This window comes from Neofelis nebulosa, chromosome X (assembly GCF_028018385.1).
Source record: "Neofelis nebulosa isolate mNeoNeb1 chromosome X, mNeoNeb1.pri, whole genome shotgun sequence".
In the NCBI taxonomy this organism is placed as follows: Eukaryota; Metazoa; Chordata; class Mammalia; order Carnivora; family Felidae; genus Neofelis; species Neofelis nebulosa.
The window spans coordinates 97,785,613-97,798,952 of record NC_080800.1 but is presented as its reverse complement, the minus strand read 5'-3'; the positions used below and the strand labels follow the sequence as shown (position 1 = coordinate 97,798,952).

The following is a 13,340-nucleotide window of genomic DNA, read 5'->3' as shown; positions in this document are numbered from 1 at the left end:
TTTTTTTTTTTTTTTTTTTTGGTATAAGAGAACTGGTGCTAAGTCACTTCTGTCTAATATTTTTGTCTGGTTTCGTTTGTTTGCTAAATACCATCCTGGGACCTAGAAGTTAGTAAAAATACTGATTTCATGTTTACTTTCTGTACCACCTTCGATTTTTATGTCTTATAGTCATGAGTTTTAGATTTAAATAAACGTGTGTGTGTGCGCGTGCATAGGCCTTAAATTGAAGACGAGAACAATTTATCCTATACTTTTCAATGGAGTGAATGGCTTAGTAAGGAATGAGATAGAACCGAAAATATTGTGATCACTTTCTATTCTAGTTATTTAGTTATTCTTTGCTGTGCTGTTATTTAAGTGGTGCAAGAGTTTTTTCCTCACATCTTTTTTTCTGTCTTATTAAGTAAGGGCCTGAAGTTTAAATTTTGTCTTTTTAGATAGACATCTCCATGTTTTTCCTCGTATGTGCTGATAGTGCTTTAAGAAAACTAAAAACCTGTCAATGTATTTTTGTTCAATTTGTTTGAATTTCTCAGGTAGAAAGCCATGTAACCTGGTAATTTTGAAAGTAAGAACCAAATAAACGCATTTTTGTGTGTGGCAAAGACTGTTTAGAATGTGAACTCTTCAATGCTAATAATTTCACTGGGGCGGGGTGAGTTTCTACTTGTAGGATGCCGCTTTGCACTAATGTTGTCGATCCTCATTTGCATTGTTAAATAATACATGTTTAATTTTCAGATATATTAAAAATAAAATGGTCATAGTGACTACCTACTGCCTGTTCATTTACCAAGTGCATCATCTACATTTTCTGTGAAAATCTACGTGCCCAGTTTTGGGTTTTTTTTTTTTTTTTAAGTTTCATTCACTTATTTAAGTTCTCTCTACACCCAGCATGGGGCTCCAACTCATGACCCCGAGATCAAGAGTTGCGCACTCCTTCGACCGAGCCAGCCGGGTGCCCCTATCCATGTCCAGTTTTAGTCTTGCTCCTATGCGGGGGTCTGTTGAGCACTCGACTTCAGCTCAGGTTGGGATCTCGCAGTTCTTGGGTTCGAGCCCTGCGTCGGGCTCTGTGCTGACAGCTCTGACAGCTCGGAGCCTGGAACCTTCTTTGAATTCTGTGCCTCCCTCTCTCTCTGCCCCTCCCCTGCTCCCACTCTGTCTCTCTCAAAAATAAATATTAAGAAAAAAATTATAGGGGCACCTGAGTGGCTCGGTCAGTTAGGTGACCGACTTCGGCTCAGGTCTTGATCTCACGTTTTGTGGGTTCGAGGCCCGAGTCAGGCTGTGCTGACAGCTCAGAGCCTGGAGCCTGCTTCGGACTGTCTCCCTCTCTCTCTCTTCCCTTCCTCCTCCCCTACTCCTGCTCTGTCTCTAGGTCTCTTTCAAAAATAAACAGGAAAAGATAAATAAATTTTTAAAAAGAGCCTTTTTGCTTCTATGCAATTTTTCCCTTTATGACGCTGATGTTTGGGAACTGTGTCAGAGCTCACACAACTGAAGATCACAGTTTGATCTTCAGTTTGGATAAGGTGAAATGATAGTATCTGGACTTAAGACTATCCTCCCTTCGGCAAAGGTTTTTTTTTTTTTTTTATGCTTATTTATATTTGAGAGAGACAGAGACAGAATGCAAGTGGGCTGGGGCAGAGAGAGAGGGAGACACAGAATCCGAAGCAGGCTCCAGGCTCCGGGCTGCCAGCACAGAGCCCGACGCGGGGCTCAAACTTACGGACCGTGAGATCATGACCTGAGCTGAAGTCGGACGCTCAGCCGACTGAGCCCCCCAGGCGCCCCGGCAAAGGTGTTATCAATAATCTTCGAAGGTAGCAAAACGGACTCCATGGCATCTCATCTCACCCCTTCAGCACCTGGTGGCAGTGTTCAAGTTCTACAATAGCCGGGACTAAGTGGGGGTGTGGGGGCGTCTCGGGGGCTTCACTGGTCAATCTTTGACCATTCGGGAGTCACCTGTATTTTCACGTGAAGCGTCCGGCATGCTGCCTCGAATTGTTCTGTAACAAAGGCTGCCTGTACCTTAGTACAATCTGGGTACTTTACAGCTGAAAGGTCCCTTTTGGGGGGGAGGGGTCAAAAAGCTCTGTCTCTGAAACAGCAAGGGCTGTCCGGATGCTTGTTCTGGGTCTAGGATTAGCCTGTTTGGCCCTCCGACATGTTGTGAATGTGTTGTTATGTAGAGAAGCCACAGATATGGGGAGGCGCGGCAAACACAGAATTCTTAGGACGCTAGTCCTGAGAACACAGGGCCTCTGCAGGGGCTGGATAAAGGCAGGGGAACAAGCAGATGTTCACCTCACACCTCCCCCACTGGCCGGGTGCCTGTAACCTCCACGCCCCCATCTTAAATGGCACCGTTTACATAATGTGGCTTCTGAATATGCTAGCTGGATTTGAGAAGTTTCTAGACTGAAGTCCTGCCTTCTAGTAATATCCTTTTACATGTAATCAATACAATGTTGATTTCATTCTCAACGGTGGGGAATCGGGCTATTTGAGATTGAAACTTTAACAGGGCCCTGGATGTTTTCCTCTTGGCATCGGGCACACCGTTTAGCTTAGAAAAAGGAGCAGCCTAATCTTCGCATCTGGAAGATTTCAGGCTGCAAGGTGGCCCAACTTCTCTCTCCCACCCCTTCCCAGAAGCACACAGCGTAATAGGGTGCTTGGCACGAAACAGGCAACTGGAATATTAGTTGCGTGAAACCTAGTGGGGGCGGGGCGGGGGGGGGAGAGCTCATTTAAAAACAAAAGAAACAGGGGCACTTGGGTGGCTCAGTTGATTAAGCAGCTGACTCTTGATCTTGGCTCAGGCCATGATCTCCTGGTTTGTGAGTTCAAGCCCCGCATCGGACTCCGTGCTGATGGCGCGGAGCCTGCTTGGGATTCCCTCCCCCTCTCTGCCCCCACTCCCGAAATAAATAAATAAAAACTTAAAGAAATAGACAATGTTTGGTAACAGAAAAACCGGAAAGCTGCAAGCCCTCTTTCGTCCAGGGAGTACATCCCTCGTAAGAAAACTTTGCCAATTTTAACGTCAAAATGGCAAAACACTAATATTAATAGGCTGTATTTATACAACCAACTGCATACGCAAATCTGATCTTTTGCTAGGAGGGGAATTAGCTACCGTGAAAGAATTCCTGAATATTCTCCTGGTCAGGTGGTATCTGGAAACGGAAACAACCAACCGTGCCTTGGCACTTGCTAATGCCATCAGCAGTTACCCCTTAATAACCTTGCTATGGACCCGAAGGCAGGTCTGCCTTGGAGTTTAGAAAAGTTCTGAGGCAGAATTTGACAAGTCACAAAAAATAAATTCACTAGTTTTTTAAAAAAATGTCCATTTGTACGTTGGAATTAAGGCAGCTTAGCTAATCTCGATTCACTGTCTTCTTAGGTTTATTTTTAATGTTTATTTTTGAGGGAGAGAGAGAGACAGTGCACAAGCAGGGGAGGGGCAGAGACACAGAATCCGAAGCCGGCTCCAGGCTCTGAGCTGTCAGCACAGAGCCCGACGTGGGGCTCGAACTCACAGACTGCGAGATCATGACCTGAGCCGTAGTCGGACGCTTAACCTACTGAGCCCGAGTTTATTTTTATTTGAGAAAGAGAGAAAGAGAGTAAGGCGGGGAGGGGCCGAGAGAGAGGGAGACAGAATCCCAAGCAGGCTCCGCACTGTCCGTGCAGAGTCCAACATGAGCCTTGAACTCATGAACCCCAAGACCATGACCTGAACCCATCAGGCGCTTAACCGACTGAGCCACCCAGGCGCCCCTCAGTTCACTACTTCTTCACAAGATAAGCTGGTATTTGGTTTGTGGTGTGAGGGTCTGAGGTCTTGCCCCTTAACGGGTTTCTTTTTGAATACACACACACACACACACACACACACACACACACACACACACCCCTCAGGAGCGAAACTGAATATTAAGCTAAAGTAAAATGACCGAATCTGATTTCCGAGGTTTAAAAAAAAAGACAACCCACCACACTATACTGGGTAGGACCGTTTTTATTAACTGACCAAAGCACTTCATTTTGTTTTCTGATTTGAGGTAAAACCATTAAACACGGTTCACAAGAAAATACAAGGACTATTCAACTACAGTTACAAGGGTTGGAGACCTCACTAGTTCATATACTTTTACAAATTCATACAATTGTACAGTCTACGTAAGCTAAGTTTATTGTTAACCGAAAAGACCCAATTATCAGAGACCTAGACACCCGGCCCGACTCCTCTTGCGGCGGCTACTTTTGTCGGGACAGAAGAATGACGGTTACCTTAACGAATGGATTTTGAGAGCCGCGTGGCTACAGCGACCTGTACTCTCTTTGTTCCCCAGAGGTGGGCGCGAGGGCTGCCGGGAGAGCAAACGCGTGTTCTGTGCGGCACGCCCCCCGCCCTCGCGGCAAACCCGGTGGGGTAACCATCGTCCCACCGTGAACGTGGGGATGGGGAAGAGGGTCCCTACATTTTCTTCGTAGAGTTAGCTTTTCAGGCAAGCCGGCTGATTTCTTCCAAGGCTGCCCTTCGAATGTTCAGATCCTATTTCAAGCCTCACTGTATACCGCTGTGTTAGCGGGGGCATCTGAGTGTCCAGAGGACCAAAAAAAAAAAAAAAAAAAAAAAAAAAAAAAAAAAAATCGTCAGGTGGTCTAGAAACACAGCGAATGTATTTTTCCCAACTGAGCCCAGCTTTGAGATTTCAAAAAAAAAAAAAAGACAGCTTTCTTTAATCAATACCGGAGGCTTTGGAATACTGCAGATTTGCTTTAGAGGTAGATAAAACAGAAATCGTGCAGCTAAGTCAATTGAGAAATGAGGGATTTGCTGTCTTGAGAACGTCGGGACTGCAAGTTCATCCTTTGTTCTCGGTTGCTGGAAGGGCTCTGCATTTAACATCTTTACCTGCTTGGGCAGGGAGGGAATACCCAAGTCTCGCCCGTCTCTTTCAGGAAAAACAAACTGAAAGTCGGCCCGTACTGACTACAGAGAGAAGGGAACGGTAATAACGTCTGTATTACGGCCCTGCAGTTCACGGTCTGGATTTGCGACACACAAACGCATCATGCACTTGGGAGACGGGAGTTAATTGTGTATCAGTGTCACTAGTGATGTTAATTACAAAAACTTACAGCCGAGTTCGAAACGTTTCTAAATATTGGAAATCACCATGTTTTAAAGACAGACTGGAATGTTACAAATGATTCTGCAAAATACAAAAATAGATATGCTTCCACCGGACGCTCTAATCATTTTTCCGAGCGCTCTCATCTTTTGCTTCTTCCTCATCGGAGTACACGGTGGGCTCCTCCCCCTCCTTCAGCAGCTTGCCCACGTGATGATACTTGACTGGAGGCAAAGAAAACACAAATGATCGCTCTCGTGCCTTACCCAGAACCACTACCTCCCACCTGCAAACATTCACTAGAGGCCTACGGTCTATGCGGCGATGTGCCGGGCTTCTTGAAGGTCTCTGTTAGGAAGGTCTTATGCCACAGTCCTCGGTGACCGGGAATTAAGAGTTTTGTTCAGAAGAAACACAGAAGGGGTGGCGGTGTTGGGCGAGGAGTGTGCAAGGGAAGGCTGACGCAGAGTCGTGTTTGTGTGCACAAGCGGGAGAGCAGGGCTCGCTAGGAGTTAGTTGGAAGGGTTTCAGAACACCTCACGAAGGACGACATGCTTGGGAGGACGCGTAGGAGGACGTGAGGCAAGAGGGATTTCAGAAAATGAAAATGCCGCGTACGGAGGCATGCAGGCGAGGCTGAACACATCTGGGGAACATCGGAGAGACCGAGTTGAGAGCTCAACGGCGCGGGAGGAAGGCTGGCTAAGCAGTGTGGGCGAATATGATGGAGGTGGCGGACAGCCGGCCCGAAGCGTCTGGACTTCGGCTACAGGTGGCGAAGGGCAGTGAAGGTTTATGACAAAAGAACGGCACGGGAAACCAGCACTTTGGCAGACCAGGCAGATGACAGCAAGGAGGCCCAGTGCAGGGAGCCCAGGCGGCCAGGGGGCAGATCAGTATGTGAAGGAACAAGGGCCAGGAGTAAGCAGGATGTCCATGGGAATGGAAAGGGAAGGATGCGAGCTACTTTAAAGCAAAATTGGAAATACGAGTTAATGAAGTTCCAACGGGAGCTGGGGACTCTGGAGAGGGGGGCCCCCCCCGGGGGGCGGGGGCACGTGACAGGAGCTCTACAAGGGCGGGAGGAGTGAAGTTAATACTGGCAAGAAGCAGGTCCCTGGAAACCTTCAGGAAGGGAAGTTCTGTGGGACTGTGGGGACGGAAACTGAATCGCTGGGAGTAAGAAAGCAGTGGTGAGGGACCAGCACTTCTTAGACGGGTGACAGTGAAGGGGAGGAACGAGGACTCTAGCGGATGGAGGAAAAGCGGGAGACGGTGGTTTTTCCCAACACAAGGAAAAAGCTATGCATCGTTAAAAGCAAGTGATTAAGGAGGCAGGAGAGCACTGGAGATGTTGGAGAAAACAGATTTAAGGGTGCAAACCAGAATGCAAAAGGCAGGAGAAGGGATCACGGCCCCACTGGCTGCATTCTTGAGGCCAAGCTAATGAGGGATTAAGCCTACGGATGCCAGAGGCCAAGAGGGCCAGGTCTCCTCTTTCTGAACAGGTAGTAACCAACCTGTCTAACCAGGTAGCCAGACCGGCTTTTGTGTGAAATAATCACTGGACTGGAACTTCCCTATCCGAACATGTTGTAAAGGTCCCTAGGGTGCCTGGGATTGCATAAAACAAATAAAAGGCGGGTGGCGCCCAAGAAACCTGCTTTAAGGGGAACCCACACTAGTTTTGAGTGGAGCTCCGGTGTCACAACAGAACTTGGGGCGGGTCTTAGTGGAAGGGGGAGAAAGTTTTTACAGTTTTTACCTCCTTGGTGAAGGCAGGCCCTAGAAGATAGAGCTTTGTCAGTAATAAATTACAACTCGCTGGTTTCATACAGAAGAATATTCTCTATGTGTACAAAAGCATCCTTAGGATACAAGAAAACCAGGGACTATGTTAGATAGTGTCAAATAGCTGAATCATGTTTTCAAAGTAAAAAGACTTGCCTCTAGACTTGAAAGCTATACTTTGTCTGCTTGGGATTCAAAATCTAGGGGTAGAGCCATAGCTGGCTAATAATTAACACTGAAGTCAGCATTATTTTCAAAAAAAAAAAAAGGTTGGATTTAGCCAAAAGAGTCAGTAATATTTAACTGGCTATAGAGAACAGCAAATAGAAAACTACATTTGAGAATAAAAAATCTTAGGGGGTGCCTGAGTGGCTGTCGGTTGAGCGTCTGACTTCAGCTCGGGTCATCATCTCACGGTTCATGAGTTCGAGCCCCGCGTCGGGCTCTGTGCCGACAGCTCAGAGCCTGGAGCCTGCTTTCGATTCTGTGTCTCCCCCTCTCTCTGCTCCTCCTCTGTCTCGCTCTCTCTCAAAAATAAACAAAACATTAAAAGAAATAAAAAATAAATTAAAAAATCCTTAAAAAATTTTAAGTGTTTTTATTTTTGAGAGAGAGTGAGTGAGTGAGTGAGGAGCAGAGAAAGGGAGACACAGAATCGGAAGCAGGCTCCAGGCTCTGAGCTGTCGGCACAGAGCCCGACGCGGGGCTCGAACTCCCGAACCGTGAGATCATGACCTGAGCTGAAGTCAGGTGCTTAACTGACTGAGCCACCCAGGTGCTCCAAAAATAAATAAAAAATCTGAAAGTGATGGTCATGGTCTTTATATCCTGTTTCAAAGCTGGGAAAGGTTAGTCAAATTCTTAGCAGTGAGATGTTGCTAAAGTGATAAACACTTCGGTTTGACAAGAGCTGATTCCTCAATTCCCGAAATTTGAACTAATCCCCGTCCTTCCTCCCCCCCACCCTCCAGCCCCAAAGACCTCAGCCCATAGCATAAGCCAGGAAACAAGTGTCTCCTTTTCCCTTTCTTTTTAAAAATGCAGACACCATTGTTGCTGGGCAGATTATAAGCATCATTTGTAGATGAGGCCTATAGTCAGGCTCAGTTAGATTCAAAAAGAGGCTGTTTTGTTGAACACAAGTCTCCCATTCTTCAACAGACATGTGGGCTGCTTTTAAATAGCAAGCCTTACTAGTAAGGACTTCTGAAATCCCTCTCTGCAGCCTACATGGCCATGATCCTTTCCCCGACAGGCCAAGCACCAAATCCTAGTGTGGAATCTAGGCAAACCCGTCAAAAACTTAAATAACAGAAACCCAAGTTTCCATGGGGAACTGGCTAAAAACTGGACGCAATCATGGCAGGTGACTCAGCACTGCTGCAATCACTTCAAGCCATGAACTTGATCCGTCCGTTCAGGATCCTATCAAAATGCTCCCCAGTTTCAGGCTGCTTAGTAGTAACTATTGTGCTGCTGTGAATCCCATTACTGGTAGAAATTTGATCCAGGCACAATTTTAAAAAAATGCTTACAAGTGAACTGAGAGTCCCAGTCACTCAGGGTCTCCTGCTGGGCGGGAGTGAGGTCAGAAAGGTCGTCATATTCGTCCTTCAGGGCTTCCTTATCCAGGCAGAAGGTGGCAAGGCCCCGGGATGCGTCTCTTCCGGCAAAGACCCCATACGGCCCCTCTTAAAAAACCAAACCAAACCAAAGATCAGTTCTTTATTAGACGGACAGTTTCTCTGTGGTTCATACATAGGAAATAGCTTCCTTACCCATCAACGAAGAAAGCCCCCTTCTGCAGTATCCAATTCCATTTGGAAACCCTAAGTGACATTGATGCTTTTGTCATTACATGGTGGATACTGAAGGATCTGTTGTCCTCAGACTGTCACAAATCAGTATGTTATGCATCATCATCCATTTCCTGTGATTTTCAAACAGCTAATAAGAAAGCCATGAATGATTATCTCCTAGGGTGGGATGCGGTGGTAGGAGATCGTTTAAGGTAATACTGAGCCCACGGGTCAGAATCCGGCTTTAGGACTGAACCCAGAGCCTGCCTCTCTTCGAGGCACTAGGGCTACAGCAGCGAAAGTTACAGTTTCTTAAGGTAATAAATACTAAGGCATAAATGAAAACATTTCCTTATAAAATGTATCCCGATCTGTTTTAGTGACTCCAAAGTATCTCGTGGCGATCTTTGGTTGTGAGACTGTATTAAACATTAACATGTGGGGGCGCCTGGGTGGCGCAGTCGGTTAAGCGTCCGATTTCAGCCAGGTCACGATCTCGCGGTCCGTGAGTTCGAGCCCCGCATCAGGCTCTGGGCCGATGGCTCGGAGCCTGGAGCCTGTTTCCGATTCTGTGTCTCCCTCTCTCTCTGCCCCTCCCCCGTTCATGCTCTGTCTCTCTCTGTCCCAAAAATAAATAAAAAACGTTGGAAAAAAAAAAAAACAAAAAAAAAACATTAACATGTGGTATCTGCAGGAGAAATCATTTTATGAGAGTATCAGTGGTTCAGAAATCTCTCCTCATGTTACATAATCTACACTGTCAATAAAGAAGAAATAGCACAGAGATCACCTCTGTCACTCTGGTGAGCTGGAAGACAAGACTCAAAATCCTCACACTTCCATGGAAAACAAAGATTGAATCAATATCCCAAACAAATATATGAAACAGGAGAATGCTATTATATAGACTTTTGTCTAAGAGAGCGGTGAATCATTTTGTAGGTACTTGACGTGGATGTTTAGACTTATTTATTTTATTTTATTTTTTTTTTTTAAATATTTTTTTCAACTTTTTAATTTATTTTTGGGACAGAGAGAGACAGAGCATGAACGGGGGAGGGGCAGAGAGAGAGGGAGACACAGAATCGGAAACAGGCTCCAGGCTCCGAGCCATCAGCCCAGAGCCCGACGCGGGGCTCGAACTCACGGACCGCGAGATCGTGACCTGGCTGAAGTCGGACGCTTAACCGACTGCGCCACCCAGGCGCCCCTAGACTTATTTAAATATTGCACAAGTAAATGAAAAGAATCCAGTGTACTTTAAACCATGTGCTGTGTCCCCAAGGTGGATTGGGTAGCAACTCTGACATTAAAAAGTTTGTAGGTAACCACGAGGCCAAGTATGAGAACGGATCAAGTTTCAATATGCCCCCTGGTCACTGGAAAGCTCAATCCACAAGGAATTCATTTGTGTACAAATTAGACAAAATTTATGACCAACTTTTGAACGCAAATAAGGTTCTAAAGAAAACCGGTTGTTTGCTATCCCACTAAAGAAGGTAAAACCCAACAAACCCATTACACAGTTTTCACATGACACATTTCACAGTTTTCACACTGTATACACACACACACACACACACACACACACACACACACACTTCTAGCGGCCATGGTAGCATCTAGTACTTGAAAATAGGCCAATTGTTCTGGCGTGGACCTTGCTACTTCAGAGATTATAGTCACTGACTACTGAAAAATGGCCCAAGGGGAGCATTAGGAATATATTCACCAGAATGTACCTTCCCTAGAATATAAGCTCCATGAGCAGCCCCTTTTTCTGTTTTGCTCCCTGCTGTATTCCCAGTGCCCACAAAGGTGCCATGCATAGAATAATGGGCACCGGAATGAATCATTTTTAGGAATCCTTTGTAACGTGGATTATCATTTGCACGTGGTATCACGCATTCATGGGCTCACAGGACGACAGCGCAGGGTAGAGACTTAGGAAGATCTCCCAATGGGCCGTCCTCAGCATTTTTCAGAGGGACAGCTAAGGCCCAGAGAGAACAATGCTTCGTGCCAGGTCACACAGCTGGTCAGTAATCCAACCCGGATTAGAACTCAGGTCGCCTGATTCCCAGTGCTGTGTTTCTGTGCACAGGCCTACATTCCTCCCAATGACTTTGCAAATTACAATCATATGACGATGGTCCGTGCACGTCTTTGGACTTCTTGATGGTGCAGCTCAGTACTAACGGGTATTTACATGATTATGTCCACTGAAAATGCCTCTAGGTGTGCCAGGGTAAGTGCCGATAATAGAGGTGTGGTTTTCAAATGATCTTGACAGTTACACGGCCTACAGAAAGTAGGTCTTCTAAATCAGCCACGGGGAACACTGCTAAGGGGACGAGTTCCGTAAGAACTTTCCCACATCTGATCTTGATTAGTTGGACTGGGCGAGTAAAACAAAGCAGGAGTGGAGATGACGGGGATCACGGGTATGTGTGCGCGTCTCCAGACCGCTTCCCTCTCTCCAGACCCGCGAGCAAGAGAGTACTCTCGATGTGGACACACTCCCTGAGCTCTCGGTTTTTAGGAGTCCGTATTAAACGAGCTAAAACCTCCTTCCTCTCTAAATAGTCTACATGGCACGACTTTCCAAACCCGGCCGTTTCTCAAAGGCGCCCCCGGGAAAGCCTCTTACAATGCAGATTGCTGGACCTCCCCGACAGACTCCTCCACGGTGGCGGTGATTAAGCCGGGAATCGGTGTTTTTCCTCAAGCGCATCAGGTGATTCTGATCCACCAGCAGGCTTAGAAAGCCTCATCTCTAAGGCCCTCGGGCCTGCTGTCCTCCAATGGCTCAGCAGTCAGCCACCCTCATTTCCCCTCCGGTAGGCTTTTCCTGAAATCCCCACACCCAGCAGCCCTCACAGCCCTACCCCTTTTGTTTCCCAGGATCCTCCCACTTCTCTCTCCCTCCATTTTTAATTTTTTTTTTTTTTTTTTGGCTTCTAGTCCTTTCTCTCGCGCTATAGACTGAAATGCTCTATTACCTTCTCATCTGGCCACATTCCCATTGTCCGCTACGTTCAGCCTCATTCCGCCCTCGAGCAGCTCCCTTACCCACCCCCCCCGGAATCTCCGCGTTCACCTTCCAGCTTTTCGGTCGGCCACACGCAGCGCGCGCACACACATACCAAACACATGCCACACACATACCTGACACATGCCACATTCCAAGCGCGCGCGCGCACGCACACACGCGCCTGGCGAGCCACGGACACGGGATACGCACACACACATCACCCGCCAGCGCGCACGCGGCTTCGACCTGCTGCTAATCCCACCTCCGCGCTCCATCTCCCGCACCTTCACGTTACACCACGGCCACTCCCGGAGGCAGCGGCCTCCGCATCTTCTCCGAGGCTGGACCTCCCCTCCTCCCCCCGGCTTCCCTCGAGACACCCTCGTTTCCCTTCTCCAGCCCGACACCGCCCCTCCTTCCAGGAAGCCCCAAACCCCGTGCCCTCGAAGCGCCTCGAACACTGCGCTCGGCGGTGCCCCCCTTCCCGGTTAGCGATCTCGCCCGCCCCCACCCCCCCCCCCATCCCGGCCTGAGCGCTCCAGCCTTCTCCCTCCACCCCCATCCCGGCGCTGGCGGCGTCCCCCGCCGGCCGCGGCACTTCTTGAGGGCCCCTTGCCCACTGCCGCTGGGAGCCGCCCCGCCACGATCGCCATTCCTCCCCTCAGGGGCGCCTCGCTCCCCCTCGCCTCCCCCGGACCCAGCCCCGGGCCGGGGCCCCTTCTTTTGTCTCCGCGTCCCCTGGGCGGCCGCCGTTACCGGGCCCGTAGAACTTGCGGCCTTTGGTCACGTCGAACACCTTGCCGTTGATGGCCATGAGTATGCGCGGGTCCTGGACGCCGTCGAAGCGCCGCAGCTCGGCAGGGGTGAAGTCGCGCCGCTTAAGGCGGGGCAGCGGGGGCGGCTCGTCGTCGTCGCTGTCGCTGCTGGCCGCCGGCTGGTCCCCGCGCACGATCTTGTACAGCAGGAAGACGCAGAGGCCGAGCAGCAGCAGGTTGAGCGGCGACGTGAAAATCTCGTGTAGCAGCCCGCCACCCTCCAGCTCGCTCGGGTCGGCGCCTGTCGCCGCCACATCCTCGGCAGCCATGATCTCTGGAGCAAAGGTTGGGCCGGGCTAGGGAGGGCTCCGGAACTGGCTGCTTTCTCCTCCCTCTCTGCGAGCTTGTGGTGCGCACGGATCGGCGGACAAGGACTAGCCGGCGGAGGAGGCGGGGCGGGGCGGGGCCTAGGCGGGCGGAGCCTCCCGGCCCCGCCTCCCCCGCGGCCGCCGGGGCGCCGCGCCCCGCCCAGCTCCGGCCCCCCACCTGGCCTCCCGGCCGTCGCTCCCCTCCCCCAGCCGGATCCCGCCTACCCTGGCGCCGCGGGACCGGCCCCCCCCGCCCCCCCCCGCCCCCCCCCCCCGCCTCGGCCCTACCTGCGAGGCCCCGGCCCCGGCCTCACGCCATCGTCGCGCCATCCTTTAGCTAAGCGCGACGCAGCGCGCAGTCCCCCTCCGCACCCTCGCTTGCTCCTTGCGCCCCGACCGGTTCCGAGAGCCCCGGCTTTGCAGAGCTC

The 13,340-nt window shown here is 49.5% G+C and overlaps 1 protein-coding gene across 1 annotated transcript; it reads right to left on the bottom strand.

Moving 5' to 3' along the window:
- Window positions 1–4,027: 4,027 nt before the first annotated feature.
- Window positions 4,028–12,969, bottom strand: PGRMC1 (progesterone receptor membrane component 1). The gene is made up of 3 exons (XM_058712650.1): window positions 12,546–12,969; window positions 8,492–8,647; window positions 4,028–5,389 (listed from the first exon to the last, which is right to left on the bottom strand). Exons 1-3 carry the CDS (start codon window positions 12,871–12,873, stop codon window positions 5,286–5,288), a joined length of 588 nt encoding a protein of 195 aa, XP_058568633.1. The 5' UTR covers window positions 12,874–12,969; the 3' UTR covers window positions 4,028–5,285.
- Window positions 12,970–13,340: the final 371 nt, after the last annotated feature.

Bases quoted from the DNA above. Each gene is read 5' to 3' on its own strand.
- PGRMC1 (XM_058712650.1), bottom strand. From the start codon at position 12,873: ATGGCTGCCGAGGATGTGGCGGCGACAGGCGCCGACCCGAGCGAGCTG. The intron at 8,648-12,545 runs GTAACGGCGGCC...TGGTTTTTTAAG, and splicing joins CCGCAAGTTCTACGGGCCCG to AGGGGCCGTATGGGGTCTTT. The intron at 5,390-8,491 runs GTAAGCATTTTT...CTTTGCCTCCAG, and splicing joins CTGGGACTCTCAGTTCACTT to TCAAGTATCATCACGTGGGC.